Raw genomic sequence first — 23,399 nt, forward strand, 5'->3', positions numbered from 1 at the left:
GGAAAATGGTGGAAAGGCATGAGCAAACACGTTTGACCATGTCATTGAGAAGGCATTGCCCTTGGACCCCTGTTTCCAGTACCTGCTGGTTTATTACTAGCTTTTCTTGTTCTGCTGGGTGGGAAGTAGGTCAAAGATGGGAGACTCCATTTTTGATAGACCTGCTGCCACTGGATATGTCCAACTATTGTTTCTGAACTCAAAGTAGATGTTCCACTGCAATATTCGCCTCATTCTCAAAGGCCCAGTCCCATAACATCTACGCCTCCACCGAAAGGGTATGAGACTTCTTGCATCCCTATTTGGTTATGTAGTATATTTAGGAATGTTGTCATGTTGTCTGTCATGATCAACATAACTTAGCCTATCAGTCTCGGCAGGAATGCTTGGAGGCCTAGTCTGATCACCCACAGCAACATGTTTAAATGGAGTGATGTTTCCTCTTCCGACCATAAGCCTCGAGTAGACAATTCCTGCATGTGAGTTCCCCATCCTTTCATTGATGCATACGTGGTCACATTCATTCTGTCTGTGGTAGGTTAGAACTGAGGGCCCGTATTATAAATGCTTGGGAATATTCACAATAGCAGAGCCTGCTTGAGGCATCTAACACCATCACCTTATCATTCTAAGATTTTGTCACTAGTCCCCATTGCTTATCGACCTCTCGAGGCATCAACATTATCCGCATCTGCAGAAAAGCACTAAACCGATGATGAAATTAGGCCAAACAATGATCAGTACTGACAGAGACCTCCTCTTTGGAATCAAAGGTGTTAACCGGTGCTTGAAATTTGCCGTTTGTGCTTCTGAGTGAAATGCTTTTTCGAGCTCGCCAAGATAGCTCCTAGGAAATGAAGCTTTTTTGCATACGGATGGACAATCAGAGATACTGCCTGTGATTAGGGTATATTGGGACATTGAAGTATCTAGGGAGGTAAAGAAGTCCCCTTCTTGAAACACCATAAGGATTTTCTGCAGGGTGACTGTAAGAAATTGGGTTATTAGTTGCAAAGGAAGTGAGCCCGTTACAAGAAATAAGTGAGCAATTGTCTTGTTTTTGAGAACCAAATACCTCATTGTAGCACTTATCTCTCAGAGAATTGAAGCAGAGCTGTCCAAGATCTCAATTCGCTGATAGGCAACTCTCAGCAGTTTTTCCATTAGAACTAAATACTACACATTAAATTACAAATATGTACATCAGGTAGATGGAAATGCCTTTGGCGATTCCCTCATATCACGTTACACCCCTAATTATCCAAATGACTACATAAAGATAATGTGCTTGAAATAAAAACAATCTCAGGGAAGAACAAGGGAAACCCTACTCACAACGGAACCAGGGCGTCATATTATAACAAAGAACAACGGTTCCTGTGGTATGATATTTGTATAAGTAATTCAAATATTTGCTTAATAGCAATTTAACATGACACAGAAAGGTAGATGTCGAAAAGAGGTGCAAGGACAAGTTACAATCAGTCTCAGTAATGTTTATATTTCAAAACATACGTTGTTCAATTATACAATCAATAGATAGTTTGTCACAAAAACATGTGAAAAGCACAACACAAACTTTACGGGTGCACAGTGTCCCAAGTGTATACATATGAAACCAAAGAAAAATGTTTTAGACAACACACAAATAAACATACAATTAGCGGTTTCTTATAGGATAACTAATTAAAGGAAAGTGACCTAAATATTGATAGAAAGTTTTAACTAGTGACTATATCTAGTCATAGACACTGTATTGTAGGTTCAATTCCTTATAGCGTCGACGGCGTTTCAACCCTTGAGAATATGGGTCTCATCAGGACAGGACAAATGGGGACATCTACAATTAAAACGGAGTGAGAGATAAGTATGGGAAGTGACAAATTCATAATTTAATCAATGTATATTGGGGATCAGTGTACCTGTTTCGAGACTTGTAATCACCCATGCGTGGTAGAAAGGATAAAAATGACTTACAGGTAGCCCAGCCGGGTACTGTTGTCATGTGTAGGACAAAAATTAGGGGTTAGCGTCAAGGAAACAAGGTGGTACTCATTCATTTACATTTTGTGTGAATGATTGTAAATAACACACACTACTCACCACTGTCGTGGTCAGCGATTCTGGGTAATGAATTCCGCTCTTCAGAGAGTCTTATTTAATTGTGGTAGGTTACAGGACAATGCCTGGAAAAATGCAAGAGCACCCAATGGTGCTCGAATCGGCAGCAAGGTACTGGGTTCTTGTTTCCTGCAGGACGATGCCTGGTGAGGAAAACGAACGTCGTGTGAGTAACACGATGTGCTCAGTGACAAGGATACGGTTGGCAAAAGATCAAGGGAGAGGTGTCTTACCTGAAAAGGTCTGCAACAGCTCGATGGCGTCTCCGTGAATCGGTAGTGCGGAGGCTGACTGCACTTCCGGGTTTAGACGCTTCCAGACCTGACGGGGAGAGTAACGAAAACTCGATCCGCCGAAAGGTCTTGTAATGGAATGTCGAGTTAGTTGAAGGGATGTATGGGCTAATACAACGTTAGTGTAAAAGCCCTTGGACAAAGCTAAAGTAGCTGTGAGGCATATTTATGGAATAGCGTTCGGGGACAGTATACTGGCTAATACTCCCTTATATGTAGTATAGCATTCTTATGTTCAGAATATTACATTATTTTATATACAATCCAGTAGACAATTATAGTTTCACATATGACAATTCACAATGAATATAGAACACAAAATGACTTCTCATTACTGATATACAAAGTGCAATTATGTACATAAGAGCAGGTAATGTAAGACCCAATAAAGAAATTATATCAAAGCTGCAATGGAAAAGACAGCCTGAGTAGTCTATACAGAGAGACAGGCCATAGTGATATATTCACAAGAAAAACGGGGAGCAATGTCTACAGCTTAGTTTCTGATACTGGACACATATCCTCGCCATTCATCAGCTGAATTCAAACCATGATTAATGGAGTCAATTCTTTCAATCCAGTGACATTCCCTGCGCTGTAAGATTTGTGCGATATCTCCTCCTCTGTCAGGCATGGTTATGGTATCAATCACTTGCCATTTGATTTGATCTGCAGTGTGATTGTGATCTTTGAAATGTGTAACTAGTGGTGCTGTCAAAACTAGTTTCCTGATACGGCTTCTATGTTGGCCTACCCTTGCTTTAATTGGCTGTTGTGTCTGACCAACATAGGGAAGGCCACACGGACACCATATACAATACACGACGTTGCGCGTGTTACAATTTGAGAATGTTCCCAATGTGTGTGTTATATCGCCATGTTGGAACGTAGTGGTTTTGGACGTGAAGGGACATACCACACAGCTGCCACATGGGTAATGTCCAACCACCGGTGGTAAACGCCATGCTGTCTCTAATGAAGCTGATGCTGCTTTTATTTTTTCATTAGAGGAGTTTACTAAGTGATCCTTTAGATTCCTTGCTCTTTTATAGGCAAAGAGAGGAACCTCCAATGATGTATCAATGCCCCTTAGAATGTGCCAATTTTTTGTTATTAAACTGCGAATTTTGTTGGTATGTATACCAAAGGTAGTTACGCAAACAATTTTCTGCATATCTTTTTTTGGTCGTTTCAATAGAAGTTCTTCTCGTGGACAGTACCACGCACGTTTTAATGATCTCTTTACCAACTTGTTGGGATATCCTCTGTTCAATAACTTCAATTTGAGGATTTCTGCTTCTCTTTTATAGTCATCCCTTCGGGCACAGTTGCGACGGATGCGCAAAAACTGCCCGAAGGGAAGGCCGTCTCTTAGGGCTCTGGGGTGATGACTTTTGTACGATAGTAATGTATTTCTTTCTGTGTCTTTTCTATGCAGCGATGTGATCAACTTATCTCCCTCATGTATAATATTCAAGTCTAGAAAGGCAATGTGGTCCTTTAAGATCGTGGATGTGAATGTCAGATGTTTCTGTATGTTATTTAAATGTGTGACAAAGGCATGAAAGTCTTCCATTGTGCCACTCCAAACTAAAAAAATGTCATCTATATATCGATACCAACATTTAATGTTGGTACGATACGGGTTGGAATCATGGATGGCGTAGGTGCGTTCAAGTTGGTCCATATAGATATTTGCCAGGTTGGGAGCAAAAATTGCTCCCATGCTGGTCCCACAGCACTGTTGATAGTATACACCTTTGTGCACGAAATAATTCCTTTGGAGGGCAATTCTCAATAAAGAGATTATGAATGAGGTGGGTACATTCATAGGCCTAGGTCTAGTATCCAAAAGACATTCAATAACACTAATGCTGTCCTCCTGTGGTATATTCGTATATAGCGCTGAGATATCTAGGGTAGCCAAAAAATCAGTCTCTACATTGAATCTCACGGTATCTAACAGATTGATCATATGCATTGTATCTCGGACATAACTAGGTTGGATGGGTACATAGTCTCGGATAAAGAAGTCTATATATTTACCTATAGGCTCTAGAATCGAGCCGCAACCTGATAGAATTGGTCTGCCCGGGGGATGTGTGATGCTTTTATGGATCTTAGGTAAGGTGTAGAGGACCGGAGTCCTGGGGTTCTCTGAGTTTAAAAATTCAAACTCATGTTTGCTTAGGAAGCCAAGGTCTAAGCCATTTCTAGTGATGTTCAAGATTTCGTCTTTGATGTCACCGAGAGGATTGTGGGTCAATTTACAATAATGTTTTGGATCGGAAATTTGCGTGTTTATAGTAGTCTCATAATCAGAACGGTTTTGGACTACGATTCCTCCGCCTTTGTCGGCTGGTTTTAGTATTATCGAAGAATCACGTTTCAGATTATTCAAAGCCTGACGTTCCATAAGTGTGATATTGTATGGAGTGAACTGTCTGCTATTCTTCATACTTTCTACATTTTGTAAAATTACCTTTTCAAATGTAATCATTTCTGGCGGCATCATGCTATTATTAGGGTAAAAAATTGATGGAGGTCTAAGCCCTGTTACTGATTCTTTTGCAGAGTACGGCCTGTCTTTGAAGAATATGTTCAACCGAATTTTTCTGAAGAACTGGAATAACTCGGACTTCAGATTAAAAAAATTAGTTTTTTCTGTTACCACAAATGATAGGCCTTTACTAAGTAAAGATATTTCAGCCGTAGACAAAATATGATCGGATAAATTGAAAATCGGTATGATATCGATGTTTCCTGGGCATGGGGATTGGTCTAATAGGGTTGTGGTCCCCACTGATAGTGTTTGTTGCGGGTCTGCCGCTCTCCGGCATATTGATGCCATATTCTCCGCTTGGGTCTGCCTCCCCTCCCTAAAAAAGGTTGACCTTGATGGTTGTTCGGATTACTTGGGCCTGCTGAGTTGTTTGAATCACTGGAATCACCAGACGATTCCGAGAAAGTTACAGCTTGATTGCGTTTAAACCTGCCCCACGTTTGTTGTCTATTCTGTGTCAGAAAGTCTGAATAGTAGTCTTCCTTCAGGTAGGGGAATGCTCTTTCTTTGCTGTAATTCTTGATGTCTTTAGACACCTTATCTGCTTTCTTTTTAAGCTCAAAGGAATTGAAGTCGTCAATTGTTTTGTTTAATTTATCTAGTAAGGCCTTAGCTTCAATGACCCCATCACCGCCTAGTAATTCTTTTTCTAACTCCTCGATCTCTTTCAATTCAACTATTGAATGTTCAAGGGCAGTTTCCACCCCTAAGACCATCCAATGTCTTGAGCAAGTTACAGAAATATTGCAAAATCCGCCCTTAAATTTTGGATCCTCACGGAAAATACCTGGTACGTTTTTAATCTGTAGCCCTTGAGGTATTATACCTGCTCTGAGATAGTCGGTGAGCATGCGTGCGTGAAGGTCTGTTCTTACATGTTTCTTTTTAGCCTTGTCTAATTTGTCAAGAAGTACTTGTCTAGGGCTACTTGTATTTGTCGGTAAGTTCGAAAATAGCGAGGGTCCACTTGTCAATTTTGTTATATATTCCTCAGTATATAGAGGTGCATCTCTTTCCGTCATCACACCCTTTCGTAGCCAAAATACCCTATTATTGTATAGGGAGGGAACAATCCGGTTAGGGATAGGAGCCCTTGCAGTGCGAGCACTGCGCAAAAAGTCTCAGGGAAGAACAAGGGAAACCCTACTCACAACGGAACCAGGGCGTCATATTATAACAAAGAACAACGGTTCCTGTGGTATGATATTTGTATAAGTAATTCAAATATTTGCTTAATAGCAATTTAACATGACACAGAAAGGTAGATGTCGAAAAGAGGTGCAAGGACAAGTTACAATCAGTCTCAGTAATGTTTATATTTCAAAACATACGTTGTTCAATTATACAATCAATAGATAGTTTGTCACAAAAACATGTGAAAAGCACAACACAAACTTTACGGGTGCACAGTGTCCCAAGTGTATACATATGAAACCAAAGAAAAATGTTTTAGACAACACACAAATAAACATACAATTAGCGGTTTCTTATAGGATAACTAATTAAAGGAAAGTGACCTAAATATTGATAGAAAGTTTTAACTAGTGACTATATCTAGTCATAGACACTGTATTGTAGGTTCAATTCCTTATAGCGTCGACGGCGTTTCAACCCTTGAGAATATGGGTCTCATCAGGACAGGACAAATGGGGACATCTACAATTAAAACGGAGTGAGAGATAAGTATGGGAAGTGACAAATTCATAATTTAATCAATGTATATTGGGGATCAGTGTACCTGTTTCGAGACTTGTAATCACCCATGCGTGGTAGAAAGGATAAAAATGACTTACAGGTAGCCCAGCCGGGTACTGTTGTCATGTGTAGGACAAAAATTAGGGGTTAGCGTCAAGGAAACAAGGTGGTACTCATTCATTTACATTTTGTGTGAATGATTGTAAATAACACACACTACTCACCACTGTCGTGGTCAGCGATTCTGGGTAATGAATTCCGCTCTTCAGAGAGTCTTATTTAATTGTGGTAGGTTACAGGACAATGCCTGGAAAAATGCAAGAGCACCCAATGGTGCTCGAATCGGCAGCAAGGTACTGGGTTCTTGTTTCCTGCAGGACGATGCCTGGTGAGGAAAACGAACGTCGTGTGAGTAACACGATGTGCTCAGTGACAAGGATACGGTTGGCAAAAGATCAAGGGAGAGGTGTCTTACCTGAAAAGGTCTGCAACAGCTCGATGGCGTCTCCGTGAATCGGTAGTGCGGAGGCTGACTGCACTTCCGGGTTTAGACGCTTCCAGACCTGACGGGGAGAGTAACGAAAACTCGATCCGCCGAAAGGTCTTGTAATGGAATGTCGAGTTAGTTGAAGGGATGTATGGGCTAATACAACGTTAGTGTAAAAGCCCTTGGACAAAGCTAAAGTAGCTGTGAGGCATATTTATGGAATAGCGTTCGGGGACAGTATACTGGCTAATACTCCCTTATATGTAGTATAGCATTCTTATGTTCAGAATATTACATTATTTTATATACAATCCAGTAGACAATTATAGTTTCACATATGACAATTCACAATGAATATAGAACACAAAATGACTTCTCATTACTGATATACAAAGTGCAATTATGTACATAAGAGCAGGTAATGTAAGACCCAATAAAGAAATTATATCAAAGCTGCAATGGAAAAGACAGCCTGAGTAGTCTATACAGAGAGACAGGCCATAGTGATATATTCACAAGAAAAACGGGGAGCAATGTCTACAGCTTAGTTTCTGATACTGGACACATATCCTCGCCATTCATCAGCTGAATTCAAACCATGATTAATGGAGTCAATTCTTTCAATCCAGTGACATTCCCTGCGCTGTAAGATTTGTGCGATATCTCCTCCTCTGTCAGGCATGGTTATGGTATCAATCACTTGCCATTTGATTTGATCTGCAGTGTGATTGTGATCTTTGAAATGTGTAACTAGTGGTGCTGTCAAAACTAGTTTCCTGATACGGCTTCTATGTTGGCCTACCCTTGCTTTAATTGGCTGTTGTGTCTGACCAACATAGGGAAGGCCACACGGACACCATATACAATACACGACGTTGCGCGTGTTACAATTTGAGAATGTTCCCAATGTGTGTGTTATATCGCCATGTTGGAACGTAGTGGTTTTGGACGTGAAGGGACATACCACACAGCTGCCACATGGGTAATGTCCAACCACCGGTGGTAAACGCCATGCTGTCTCTAATGAAGCTGATGCTGCTTTTATTTTTTCATTAGAGGAGTTTACTAAGTGATCCTTTAGATTCCTTGCTCTTTTATAGGCAAAGAGAGGAACCTCCAATGATGTATCAATGCCCCTTAGAATGTGCCAATTTTTTGTTATTAAACTGCGAATTTTGTTGGTATGTATACCAAAGGTAGTTACGCAAACAATTTTCTGCATATCTTTTTTTGGTCGTTTCAATAGAAGTTCTTCTCGTGGACAGTACCACGCACGTTTTAATGATCTCTTTACCAACTTGTTGGGATATCCTCTGTTCAATAACTTCAATTTGAGGATTTCTGCTTCTCTTTTATAGTCATCCCTTCGGGCACAGTTGCGACGGATGCGCAAAAACTGCCCGAAGGGAAGGCCGTCTCTTAGGGCTCTGGGGTGATGACTTTTGTACGATAGTAATGTATTTCTTTCTGTGTCTTTTCTATGCAGCGATGTGATCAACTTATCTCCCTCATGTATAATATTCAAGTCTAGAAAGGCAATGTGGTCCTTTAAGATCGTGGATGTGAATGTCAGATGTTTCTGTATGTTATTTAAATGTGTGACAAAGGCATGAAAGTCTTCCATTGTGCCACTCCAAACTAAAAAAATGTCATCTATATATCGATACCAACATTTAATGTTGGTACGATACGGGTTGGAATCATGGATGGCGTAGGTGCGTTCAAGTTGGTCCATATAGATATTTGCCAGGTTGGGAGCAAAAATTGCTCCCATGCTGGTCCCACAGCACTGTTGATAGTATACACCTTTGTGCACGAAATAATTCCTTTGGAGGGCAATTCTCAATAAAGAGATTATGAATGAGGTGGGTACATTCATAGGCCTAGGTCTAGTATCCAAAAGACATTCAATAACACTAATGCTGTCCTCCTGTGGTATATTCGTATATAGCGCTGAGATATCTAGGGTAGCCAAAAAATCAGTCTCTACATTGAATCTCACGGTATCTAACAGATTGATCATATGCATTGTATCTCGGACATAACTAGGTTGGATGGGTACATAGTCTCGGATAAAGAAGTCTATATATTTACCTATAGGCTCTAGAATCGAGCCGCAACCTGATAGAATTGGTCTGCCCGGGGGATGTGTGATGCTTTTATGGATCTTAGGTAAGGTGTAGAGGACCGGAGTCCTGGGGTTCTCTGAGTTTAAAAATTCAAACTCATGTTTGCTTAGGAAGCCAAGGTCTAAGCCATTTCTAGTGATGTTCAAGATTTCGTCTTTGATGTCACCGAGAGGATTGTGGGTCAATTTACAATAATGTTTTGGATCGGAAATTTGCGTGTTTATAGTAGTCTCATAATCAGAACGGTTTTGGACTACGATTCCTCCGCCTTTGTCGGCTGGTTTTAGTATTATCGAAGAATCACGTTTCAGATTATTCAAAGCCTGACGTTCCATAAGTGTGATATTGTATGGAGTGAACTGTCTGCTATTCTTCATACTTTCTACATTTTGTAAAATTACCTTTTCAAATGTAATCATTTCTGGCGGCATCATGCTATTATTAGGGTAAAAAATTGATGGAGGTCTAAGCCCTGTTACTGATTCTTTTGCAGAGTACGGCCTGTCTTTGAAGAATATGTTCAACCGAATTTTTCTGAAGAACTGGAATAACTCGGACTTCAGATTAAAAAAATTAGTTTTTTCTGTTACCACAAATGATAGGCCTTTACTAAGTAAAGATATTTCAGCCGTAGACAAAATATGATCGGATAAATTGAAAATCGGTATGATATCGATGTTTCCTGGGCATGGGGATTGGTCTAATAGGGTTGTGGTCCCCACTGATAGTGTTTGTTGCGGGTCTGCCGCTCTCCGGCATATTGATGCCATATTCTCCGCTTGGGTCTGCCTCCCCTCCCTAAAAAAGGTTGACCTTGATGGTTGTTCGGATTACTTGGGCCTGCTGAGTTGTTTGAATCACTGGAATCACCAGACGATTCCGAGAAAGTTACAGCTTGATTGCGTTTAAACCTGCCCCACGTTTGTTGTCTATTCTGTGTCAGAAAGTCTGAATAGTAGTCTTCCTTCAGGTAGGGGAATGCTCTTTCTTTGCTGTAATTCTTGATGTCTTTAGACACCTTATCTGCTTTCTTTTTAAGCTCAAAGGAATTGAAGTCGTCAATTGTTTTGTTTAATTTATCTAGTAAGGCCTTAGCTTCAATGACCCCATCACCGCCTAGTAATTCTTTTTCTAACTCCTCGATCTCTTTCAATTCAACTATTGAATGTTCAAGGGCAGTTTCCACCCCTAAGACCATCCAATGTCTTGAGCAAGTTACAGAAATATTGCAAAATCCGCCCTTAAATTTTGGATCCTCACGGAAAATACCTGGTACGTTTTTAATCTGTAGCCCTTGAGGTATTATACCTGCTCTGAGATAGTCGGTGAGCATGCGTGCGTGAAGGTCTGTTCTTACATGTTTCTTTTTAGCCTTGTCTAATTTGTCAAGAAGTACTTGTCTAGGGCTACTTGTATTTGTCGGTAAGTTCGAAAATAGCGAGGGTCCACTTGTCAATTTTGTTATATATTCCTCAGTATATAGAGGTGCATCTCTTTCCGTCATCACACCCTTTCGTAGCAAAAATACCCTATTATTGTATAGGGAGGGAACAATCCGGTTAGGGATAGGAGCCCTTGCAGTGCGAGCACTGCGCAAAAAGTCTCAGGGAAGAACAAGGGAAACCCTACTCACAACGGAACCAGGGCGTCATATTATAACAAAGAACAACGGTTCCTGTGGTATGATATTTGTATAAGTAATTCAAATATTTGCTTAATAGCAATTTAACATGACACAGAAAGGTAGATGTCGAAAAGAGGTGCAAGGACAAGTTACAATCAGTCTCAGTAATGTTTATATTTCAAAACATACGTTGTTCAATTATACAATCAATAGATAGTTTGTCACAAAAACATGTGAAAAGCACAACACAAACTTTACGGGTGCACAGTGTCCCAAGTGTATACATATGAAACCAAAGAAAAATGTTTTAGACAACACACAAATAAACATACAATTAGCGGTTTTCCTTTCCTTTAATTAGTTATCCTATAAGAAACCGCTAATTGTATGTTTATTTGTGTGTTGTCTAAAACATTTTTCTTTGGTTTCATATGTATACACTTGGGACACTGTGCACCCGTAAAGTTTGTGTTGTGCTTTTCACATGTTTTTGTGACAAACTATCTATTGATTGTATAATTGAACAACGTATGTTTTGAAATATAAACATTACTGAGACTGATTGTAACTTGTCCTTGCACCTCTTTTCGACATCTACCTTTCTGTGTCATGTTAAATTGCTATTAAGCAAATATTTGAATTACTTATACAAATATCATACCACAGGAACCGTTGTTCTTTGTTATGAAATAAAAACAATGGCACATACATTACTATCTTTTACCATTGGTATAAGAGCAGAAATACAGATGTCGAAACAAATTAATGTTTTGCCATAGAATTTTTCAAAAATCAAAAGAACAAATCAAAGGAGTGAAAGAGTGCAGGGATTTATCCTGATATACAGAACAGTACAAAATGAATAGTTCTGTCCATGTCCAAGGAAACATGGGCACTTAGAGTAGGTACTAAATTGCCTGTCACAGCTTATGTACTATCTATGGCCACGAGGAGAAAATGTCTATTACAATATTGTTGGTATTCATGGAGCAATTAAAGACAACCATGCGGTGTCTTGGAGGGACTTGGAATATGGTGTCTGAAATATAAATTGTAATATATTAATGCCTGGTATGTGTGTGTATATATATATATATATATATATATATATATATATATATATATATATATATATATATATATATATATATATATATATATATATATATATATATATATATATATATATATATATATATATGTATATATACACATATAAATGCATATATGCACACACACACAAATACATATTAGTTGCCCATTGAGAGTGAGCTACCCCCCTGCATGTTAAGTCATTGCAAAACATACCATGATTTACAATATACATTAAAGCAGGAAACAAAGGAAACAACTCATATTCAAGATTTGATCATCTCACAGCGTTGTTGCTGGTCCCCACTCATCCAATTCATCCAAGCCATGGTCAATGAATTTCACAGTGTCAATCCATTTGAGTTTACAAAGGGTTAGGATAGCCGCCTAGTTACATCCTCTGGGTTAGAGATAACAGGTTCAACAACCTGCCATTTTATGTCCTCAATAGAATGTCATTTGGTATGGTAATGCTTGACCAAAGGTGCTCCAATGATTTCACATTTAATCCTTCTCCACAGCTGTAAGATTAGTGCTTTAATCGTCGGGGTCATTTGCCCAATGTAATGAGATTGTAGGGAAATCATAGCACATATATATATCACACTGCTTATGTTGCAATTCTTGAACAATTTTAAATTATATTTTACATTATTATATTCAAAACATTAAGGGGGTCATTACAAGTGTGGACGGACTGCAGTCCGTCCGCCATCGGGTCGGGGAGTGGGACTGGCCGCCTACTAAGCTACGGTCCCACGTGGGTATTACAATGCAACTGCCACGGTGGTAGTTGCATGTGCTATATTTAACATTGTGGTGGGTGCTGCTAGCTGCAGCACTCTCCACTATGATAAAAAAGTACTGTTTACATTTCCCTGCACTACATGGCAGGCACCACGCAGTGCCTGCCACATGGTGCAGGGAAATGTAGGGCGCACCACAGGTGCCCCAAGTGCAAAAACTAACTGCCCCTAGTCAAGGGGGGCCCACAAAGGGCCCCCATTGTCCATCCCCACCAGCCTTTCCATGCAAGTGAACCACCACGGAAAGGCTGGCAGACGTCCAGCATCATAATTACACCGGCGGTGCCTGGGAACCGCCGGCATGCATTGTGTGCTGAGGGCCTCTGCCGCCCCAGCGGGCTCTACAAGCCCATATGATTGCTGGTGGTTGGAGTTCCTGAGTCTGTTGTCAGAGTTCCCGACCACCACGATCCCACCCTTCATCATAATATGATGTAACAACAACACAATTGCCAATACTGATGCTTACTATGCTGATTACTTTTACCAATCACATGTGACATTCATAGTGATTCATGACCTTTCTTTTTCCGTGATTCTTTCTGTCATCAAAAGACGTATCATCTTTAAAGCACAGTCTCTACCAGCTCAAAACAAAGATATTGAAGTTATCTTGATGCAATCTACTGCCCCGCATCTCCAATTAAATTGAAGTAAGTGCTCAAAATTATCCGCGGGACAGGAACTGTTTTTCATTATCCTTATAGTACCACTGACTATATCCTTTCCCTGGCTTTTCCCTTTTTTTCACTTTGACAATTTTATCCACTACAGTTGTTTGAAGTGGCATAGTCAGTGTTGTTTAAAGAAAGTCTACACAAGGTAAATTAAAAACATTGGTTCTTTTGGGTTTTAGTGCCTGGTGATTTGTTTGAATAAGTGGTAACACAAGCACCCTTTTTGTTTATTTCCCGTTAGCTCTTTCTTGTTCCAGGTCCTGAGGAGAACTCCACCCAAGGCGCATTAGGGGTTCGAAACACGTCGACTTTTCTCTATTTGACCAAACGAGTGAACTTTAAATTTAAGTATCCGGTCCACTTTGTGCTCTATGAAATCCCTGAATAAATCATAAAATACATAAGTATATGTTTAATTTTGGTTACCTGATTACAATACTTTTTGGCTAATGTCCCTATAGGGGTTGTGTTGTCTTTTAACAATTTGAAGACTGTCTTTTTCAAATAATCTTTTAACCTCCCCATTGGGTTTTTGTCTGCTTTTTCTTTCTGTTTGTCTATTCATTATGTATTTTCTTTAAAAAAACATTTGGAACTTGATCTTGTTCCTGCACTAAAGGCTTTTTGTCTAAATGTGATAGTTAATGTCTCGTCATATATGTGATTCAGGATTAATGTTATATATGTGTGTAATTTGATGTGGTTCAAGCAAAATTATTGGAATTGTTAACTGAAATAATAACATGAACTTATAAAGTTTTTTTGATGAAATTTAATCTTTATATATAAAAAAGAGAAAGAGAAAAATCAACTGTGTCACGTTTGATTGTAAAAGTAATCAGCATAGTTAGCATCAGTATTGGCAATTGTGTTGTTGTTATAGTATAGAATTGGCCTAGCCTTGCTGATTATGGGCCAGAACCTATTGTTCAGAATCATAAAACGGTTGGCGGGAAATGGCCACAAGATCACGGTGAAGCCGCCACCAGCAGACTGCTGGTTGCGGGTTCACCGAGAACGTAATCAGCCCCGTAGTCTCAAAACAATATTTGAATGCACTGAATTGACCAAATTTATAATGACCCATCATCGCCAGCAACACCCTCTGATAATTGAGAGTTGGTTGTCTGCAACCAGGACGTACAGCTCTAACCACAAAATCTCTAAAATTAGCACCTTTTTTGGAAGAGAAAAAGGTTTCTCTGATTGTTGTAGAACATTTTTTATTATGTCCTAATGCTTACTTGATAATTTTTCTAATGTCTTTGCTGGCTGTGTTGACGGTCCTGATGAAAATCAATTTCTCATCTTTAGTGTTTCTCACTTTCGTTTAAAGCAGATTTTCTCTTGGGTAAGCCCATGCTTTTCTTTCTTGCCTGTTTCAATAATCCAGTAGGGTAACCCCTTTCCAATGACCTAGTTTTCAGAGTATCTTATTCATTGATTAATCGTCCTTCTTGGTGCAATTACATTGATTGTGAAGAAATTGGCCGAAAGGCAAATTGTCTCTTAGACTGCTTGGGTTATAACTGTTGCATCCCAACAGTGAATTACGTTCTGTCAGTTTTGAAAAAGTGACTTGTGGAGTTTGTTGCAATTTAATCAAAGTGTAGAATTGGTCAAGAGATAGTTTGTTACCATTTCAAATCACTAAAACGTCATCAATATACCTGAGCCAGGTTGTGATATTTTTGGGGCAGGGTTTTTGATCACAATAGGTATGTATCACTTCAAAATTATCAATGAATAGGTTCACCAGGTCTGGGGTAAAGCCTGCCCGAACAGCGAGACTTTTAGTCAGATAATAAAATGTATTCTAAATTTGGAAATTTGTTCTGGATAATGGCTATTTCTGTAAGTATAGAAATGAATGTACAGGACATGGTTGTTTCCTCTTGTCAAGTGTTTGTCTGACAACCCTAAATTCCTCCTGTTGGGGAATGTTGCTTTATAAGGACTGAATGTCCATTGCGAATAAGGGTTGGGAGGAACAATTAAAGTGCTCAACCATATTGCCCCTGATGTAGGCACATGTCCCTGTCACAAAGGGCTTGATGAAAACGTATTCGTAAGGGCATATGGTTTCAAGAACAGACCCACAGCCTGACAATGTTTGGTCTTCGAGGCGGGGTTTGTAAACTCTTAAGTATTTTTTATGACTTGCAGATGACTTATATCTTGGGATGTTTATTATTGAAAAAGGCAAATATATTTTTTCTAAATTCTTTCTTGGTACTAAAGAGAACCAAGTTCCTAATCTCATAACATCTTCTGCAACTTAAAGGATCAATTTATCTGGTGACAATTTCGTCAAAAACAAGACATTCACCTGGTAACGTGATGGTGGATTGAAGGTTAAGCCTGTGATGCTACAATGTCCTTTGTAGGTATTATGATCAAAATAATACTTCAGTCTGATTTTTCAAATAATTTGTGTAGTTTATTGTTGATGATGAAGAAATTTGGTCTTGTAGTAGCACAAAACTTAAGCTATTGATTAGTATCACACTCTGGAGGTGAGAGAGTAGGTTTAGATAGATTGAATATCGGGGAAATTTTTTATGTGAGATGTGGGCTAGGTATGGAGGTTTAATCTGCATTTCCCCATGTGTCTCCTGCTGGTAGTAGCCTCTTCTCCTGCCTCTACTATCTCGGTGGGCCTTGCGCTACCTGACCACAGACAAAAAATGCTGATTGTTTGGTCCACATGGCTTTGGGCCTGATAGAAAAAATGAGGGACTCCTCCCTGGTTGGGGGTTGATGTCTGAGTCAGAGGTGTCTGAGTGTGTCACAGAACGTCTCCGTTGGTCTCAACCTCTGCTTATGTGTTGTTTAACTTCGTTCGGTTGTTACATCTCATCAGCTAAATATTGGTGTGTTTTGAATTTGTCTTCGATTTTGATGTTCTAGGCCATTTTATCTGTGTGTGGTGTGATGTTTCTAAATTCATCAATTGTCTTCACCAATTAATTAAGTGCCTCTTTAGCATTAATCAAATCTTGATTGTTCTCTATTTTCTGAATTAAGTCAGCTATTTCCTTTTCCAATTTAAGTATGTTCTTGAGAGGCCTCTCAAGTACCATTCAGTGGTGAGAACATTTGTTGGCAACAAAATTCAAGTTTTCTCTAAGTCTAGGGTCATCTATAAAGACTGCAGGTTAATTTTTAACTTGCAGACCAACATGAATGATATTAGATTGTAGATACTGGGTCATAAGATGCCCATGGAATTGTGTGTAGAATTTTCTTTTCTTTAGCTTCTCTGATTGTTCAATTTTTGATTTAAGGGTATTCCCGGGTGGGACTGGCATTGGTCCTAAGGAGGAAGGGCCCTTTAATAGTTTCCAAAGGAAACATATAAATATTGTATTAATTAAACTTCATTGGATCACTACCAACTGACTTGTCACTCCAGTGGTATATGACGGTACCCACCAAGTGTTGAGTAATTTCTGACTGGCCTGGTGAAAAGGCGTGCTTTTTTTTCTTGCAATTTCCTCATGCTAAGCCCAATGCCATGGCCCCTCCATTTCCTGGATACTTAAGTCCTCACCTCACCTTAATACATGGGATGTAGCCCTCATCTGTACCTGCATGGGTCGGTGTCATCCAGGGAGATAAATCCGAAGGAGGCATACATCAGTGCTAGCTGCTCCAGCCGGTTTGTCAGTTGCTGAGAAAGCTCCAGGAGCTGTGCAAAGAGAGAAGAAAAAAAATGTTCTGGAACTTTTCGATGTCAAAAAAACATCTCACCTCTGCAATCCTAAAATGATTAGGTATTTGCACCTCTGAAAAATGCACCTATATCAATGAAAGGATATCCTGTGTGTAAAACCCTAAAATGATTTTCTAGGTGCCACTGAAAGGATTTCTCATCTCTGTACCACTGAAAGGGCCTCTTTGCTCAAAAGGATATGCTGGCTCTGCTATGTAATGAGAAGGACAATAGCCTATGGGCACTCATACCTATCTCCTTTACCTGAGCATTCTTGTAAAGATCATGAGTCTCTGTTAACTGCACTGAGGTTAATCTCTTTATGTGCTTCTCTAAGGTTCCCCAGTCCTGTGCTTCATTTCTCAGTGTCTTAGAGTCCATAAAGCTTTTCTAGTCTGTGTACGTTAATAAGGTTCCACACTCTCTCGAATTGCATTCCACTAAAGTTTACAGGTCGCCATGCGTGTCATAATTCCCCACTCCATGTCTTTCACAAGGATTTCTGCCTCTCTCTGTTCCACTAAGGTTCTCCAATTCCTTCTGGTACAATAAGGTTCAGAAGTCTCTTGTGTTCCAGTAACATTCCCCACTCTAAGGTTCCCATTTCTCTGTGTTGCATCGATGTCCCCCAGTCCATTGTTCTTCATTGCTGTTCCTATGCCTCTTGTGCTCCAATAAGAATCCCCTTGATCCATTTGACCCATTAGGATTACCATCTCTTGTGCTTCCCTAACATTTACCAAAAGTCATCCAAGGCTCCCATGTTCCTGTAAGGTCCCCACCTGTCTCTATGCCCTCTTCTAAAATTCTCCATTCTTGTTCATACATTCGACTAAGATTCGCCCGTCCCTTTGTTAAGGTCTTATTGACTTTACACTCCCCTGAAGTCCCGGCTTTCTCTGTTCTTACAGCCTATGCTTGCTCTATGAAAGCTATTCATCTTGAGCTCTCAAATGAGATTACCAATACTTGGACTATCCTGCGAGGTAACCCATCTCTGGGGTCTCCTGTGAGGTTACCCATCTGTAGACTTTATTTATGTTCCCCTTCTACTGAGGTCACAACTCTCTGGTTCCTCCTGCGAGGATACACGCGTCTGCCAGCAGTAACAAAGTTACCCGTTTCTGCACACCATCTTGCAGCACCTTCCTGCCAGGTGTTGCATCGCGGGACACAGACTCTATGTAGAGGAGGTACGGCTGGCACACCTGCAGAAAAGTAGGCATCACTTTGGCAAATTGTTCCTTGCGCATTCTGTCCCTGCTGGAGAGAAACAGTTGAAGTCACAACACACAATCTTTAAAGGCAAGCATTCTCAAGGGACAGAAAGAAGTATTATTCCATTCACAGACAGAGCACAGATCTTTGGATTACCAGAGGGAATCTAGTCTTGAGATCATCATAGCCACCAATGCATCAACGGACCAAATGAACTCCACCGGCACAAACACACTGAATGTGACTTCCAAAGAGTGGAGGTTCTGGGATTCCTTTCAACATTGTGGCAGTCTCCATTAAACGGCCTTCAATAGTAGAAGTTCCCCTGCATGGATCTTCAGATTATCAAAATAGTAACCAGTGGATGAGTGGATTCAAGAGTCCCACCCATCAGTTTTTTGCAACGTGTATTCGCGGACAGTGATTCTGCAGCTCCCTGTGCATAACACTCAAAATGCAACTCACTGATGAGTCCCAAAATAGTTGAGAAAGGTCTGTGGTTGCTTATGTTGATTTTGGGACAACATGTGCCCTAGTATTTAGGGATGGACAGCTCCTATTGAAGCAGAACAGAAGATAATTTGCCCATGATTGGTCTCTGTATTGGCCCAGTGAGCAAAAAACACAACAACTGGAATGCAGCCCAGATAAATTTAAAGGGGCTAAAGTGCACTTCACTTGGCAGCTTGGTTTAGTCAGTGCACCAGTGGCACTCCCTTATCCTACTCCAAAGACAGTTCCTACAGGACACAAACGCGCACACACAGGGACAAACTAATAATTTCCACAGACCCCTAACATTTCTCTGCAACAATATATCAACACACTCCTCTAAGACTTATTGATAAACATTATGCTAATGAGAAAGAGCGACAAGCGTCATCAGTATTCCGCTAGCTGTTTACACTTGAACCCACAGAACCAGCTCCTGTAGAACCAGAGCACGGGACACATGTTTCCCTAGAGAAAAGAGCGTCTGGCGTATTTCGGTACTGTTTGAAGCAGCCAGTCCAGTTTTCACAGTGCAAGCACCACAGTGTGGTATGTTATTGTTTGGAATGACGCGCGTGACCGCACGTGCGTCATCTACAAACAATATGCCTGTTATGTTGTGGTTTGAAAGTGTGAGTGGCGCGTGTTGTTATTCGCGTGCGGTATGAATGTAGACTATGTGTCCCGCGTGAGTGTTGTGTGATTTGAATGGTGACCGAGTGAGTTATGTGTGGGGAATTGACGGTTTACGGGCATTCAGTTATGGACCGTATTGGCGAAGACTTGTGAAATAAAGCCCTGTCTTATTTACCTACTGGATTCTGCTGTTCTTCTTCCTGGAACGAAATATTCTCTTTTGTAACACACAGCCTTGTCCATTAAAGGGGGACAGAGATAGGGGGGGGGGGTACATGAGACCCCCTTCGCTCTCTCTAGAGGGCTGCCTACAGGGGGTGCAGGTATTGTGTGCCACATCTTTGTGCTGCACAGTCACTGTGTCTCCTGGTGGTCTCTTACCTCTGTGCTTGCATCCATTATAAAGCATGAGTGCAGAGGCAAAGTGTTTCCTTTGTTAGCCATGTCCACGTGCTAATAAAGAAACATCCCATAAGGTAGCCCTGGTGCTATCACTGTTACAGAAAAGGCCACACCAGCATCTGCAACCTTTCTGTAAGTGCCCCAGGACCACAGAAAATGGGCGCATAGGCCCATGTGCCTCCTGGGCACTGTATATAATATAGCCCCTTGTCCGTACCTATACAAAGGATATGATTTAGAGGTCGGAAGACAGTGGGTGGATGGAAAGGTAGCAAAAATGGAAAATCAGGCAAGTTGTGGGGCAGCTGAAAGGGGGAGTGATTTTCTATTCTTAACTATACAGCAATTTACTCATTTATAGTAAACTATTATTTGATAAATTAACAACCATGCCTGACACCACTGCCTTGAGACCATCAAGTGCTGAAAGGGAGAACTTGGACATTTGTTTGCATACAACAGTGCGTGGTCCCACACACCAGAGGTGCAAGATGCCCAGTAACCTCCACGACCACAGTGCCCCAATGAAAAGGCCTTATCAGCCTCCTAGGCAGCCTTTTTCGGTCTAGTGTTACTTGATTCAACAGGACATATATTTTCTCCCTTTCTAAAGAAAATGATAGTCACAAGTGCTAAAGCAGGTAGTCGTCTCTAATTCTCTGCACCCATCTATCTGGTGTATTCGCGCCAACGTATGCAGCTGGCCTTAGCCTCCCTCTGCACCTCACATTTCACTCTCGTCATCCCCTGTTCGGCTGGCCTCAGCCTCTCTCTGTACCTCAGGTCTCACTCTCCTCATCCCCTGTTCGGCTGGCCTCAACCTCCCTCTGTACCACAGGTTTAATTCTCCTCAGCCTCCCTCTGTACCTCAGGTTTCACTCTCCTCATCCCCTGTTCGGCTGGGGCCTCAGCCTGCCTTTTTACCTCAGGTTTCACTCTCCTCAGCCCCTGTTCAGCTGGCCTCAGCCTCCCTCTGTACCTCAGCTTTCACTCTCCTCAGCCCGTGTTCAGCTTGCCCCAGCCTCCCTCTGTACCACGGTTTTCATCCTCCTCAGCCCCCGTTCAGCTGGCCTCAGCCTCCCTCTGTACCTCAGACTTCACTCTCTCTTCATCCTCTGTTCAGCTGACCTCGGCCTCCTTCAGGTCTCACTCTCCTCAGCCCCTGTTCGGCTGGCCTCAGCCTCCCTCTTACCTCAGGTTTCAATCTCCTCAGCCCCTGTTCGGCTGGCCTCGGCCTACCTCTGAATCTCAGGTTTCACTCTCCTCAGCCTCCCTCTTCATCTCAGGTTTCACTCTCCTCAGCCCCCGTTCAGCTGGCCTCAGCCTCCCTCTGCATCTCAGGTTTCACTCTCTCCAGTCCCCGTTCAGCTGGCCTCAGCCTCCCTCTGCACTTCAGGTTTCACTCCCCTCAGCCTTATTTCGACTGGCCTCTGCCTCCCTCCGTACCTCAGGTTTCACCCTCATCCATCCATGTTTAGCTGGCCTTAGCCACCCTCTACACCTCAGGTTTCACTCTTCTCAGCCTCTGTTCAGCTGTCCTCAATCTCCCTCTGTACCTCAGGTTTCACTCTCCTCAACCCTGTTCAGCTAATGTGTTCAGCCTCACCTGTACAACAGGTACGTCTGGAACTCCTCTGCTTTCTTCACCAAGTATTGTAGCTTCTCTGTGAGAGGAAGCAGCATCTCCTCCAGCGACATGGCCTGCTCGCCCTTGACTTCAGCGGGCTGCAGTACGTGGCATTTGGTTGATGGTTCTTCTGTGGTGGGAAGAGGATGGTTTGGGTCTGGACCTTCGGCACAGCTGGAGGGAGTGCTTCCCAATGCCCTGGAGGCACTGTTGATGGGACCCTGGTGATTCACCATTGCCCCCACCGCGAGAAAAGCTTCCTTGCTTTAGGCAGCATAAACAGTCACCCTGTGAACAAAGACAACAATTTTGTTAAGTGTTATCACCCTTTCCCGAACGCTTGTTGTAAAGAAGATCAGGAGACATCTTGTGGCAGGAAGCTAGAAGTTTATTTCTATTTTATTCAGCACCCACGACCAGATGCTCCCGCTGTGCACCAGGACTCCAGAAAATGGAATAATGTTGTCGGAACCCTGGAACGCACCCAGCAGCGATCATGGAACCATATTCAAATTGATACAATCATAACATGAAGTGTCTTCGCGCGGGGTGCAGCGCGAGGATGAGAAACACAATACACTACAACTTCTCCCCCTTCACAAGGGAGAAAAGAAAACGTCTAAATAATAAAACAATTTGAAGTATAACAGGAATAAATATATGTATATAGTAAATGTAAGAAGTAATTACAATAGATGAAATATCAGAGCATGATAACAAATAATCATTCAGTTTTGCAGGCAATTTTCTGCAGCGAACTCCTAAATCCTGAGGTGAGGAATAATTGTTAGCATTTATAACATTAGTGGTAGAAGTGGATGGACTAGATGAGTTGGAATGCATGACTGGAAAGCAGGATGTGAAAGAACTTCCAACATCGAATGTTGGGGGTTTTAACCAAAAAGACCCGTCACAGTGTTCAAACTCCTTTTTGGTCAAATTGAGTAAGGAACGGGCCGGTTAAACAAAAAGATGTACAAGAGATCTTTTGTTCCACTATCCTTTAGCACCAAGTAAGGCTGAACCTCTGCTGATACTGGTGACTTGTACCGGAGGGGAACATTTCGAAAAACCCTTAGTGACTTTTTTGGGATTTTTAATGAGAACCCAATCACCAATTTTCAATTCGAGTAAATCAACATTTTTTGCAGAATCATGCACAGACTTCAATAGATTTTGTTTTTGAAAAACTGTAGCTGCCAATTTTCTATTGTCAATACTGCTCTCATTGTTCTTATGAATTGACCAATTGGGACATAAACTGGAGTTCTGTTTCTTAAGAGGGAAAAAAGAGAAACACCTGTGGTGCAATGAGGAGAAATGTTATAGGACCACAACTTAGCTTCTAGAAATTCTTGTACATCTTGATGAGAGGAAGTGGCTGCTTGAATGGCATCTTTAACCAATCTGTTTGTTCTTTCCAGCAAACCATTTGATGTCAGTGAATATAGAGCAACTTTATAAAGAATGACATGTTCAGCTAAAAAATGAAGTAAACTTTTCAGAAATGAAATGGGTGACATTGTCTGTAACAACAATAGAAGGTGAACTTTCTACCAAAAATATATATTTTTTAAACTTAACAGCATTAGTGGAATTAGCTGAATCACAGAACATGTGGTAAACCCATTTAGAATGATAATCATTTAGCAAAATTAGATATTTCAGATCATGAGAAAGAACATCATAAGGTCCAGAAAAGTCTAACCAAGGTTTTCGGGAAAAGGAACAGGATGTAAAGACGTGCTCATAACTTTCCATTTTTACTCAGATAAAAGACATTCAGGACATGAGTCAATGTGGAACTTGACTTGAGATTCAA

At 41.1% G+C, this 23,399-nt stretch overlaps 1 protein-coding gene across 1 annotated transcript in view; it reads right to left on the reverse strand.

Moving 5' to 3' along the window:
* The window catches only part of C1_1H19orf67 (chromosome 1_1 C19orf67 homolog), a 50,180-nt gene extending 28,367 nt beyond the window's left edge, over positions 1 to 21,813 (reverse strand). Inside the window, exons 1-3 of the mRNA XM_086928024.1 lie at positions 21,557 to 21,813; positions 18,321 to 18,465; positions 17,078 to 17,178 (exon numbers count right to left, since the gene is read on the reverse strand). Coding sequence (XP_086784150.1) covers positions 17,078 to 17,178; positions 18,321 to 18,465; positions 21,557 to 21,813 — 503 coding nt within the window. The remainder of the gene's footprint in view (positions 1 to 17,077; positions 17,179 to 18,320; positions 18,466 to 21,556) is intronic.
* Positions 21,814 to 23,399: the final 1,586 nt, after the last annotated feature.

This window comes from Lissotriton vulgaris, chromosome 1_1 (genome assembly GCF_964263255.1).
Source record: "Lissotriton vulgaris chromosome 1_1, aLisVul1.2, whole genome shotgun sequence".
In the NCBI taxonomy this organism is placed as follows: domain Eukaryota; kingdom Metazoa; phylum Chordata; class Amphibia; order Caudata; family Salamandridae; genus Lissotriton; species Lissotriton vulgaris.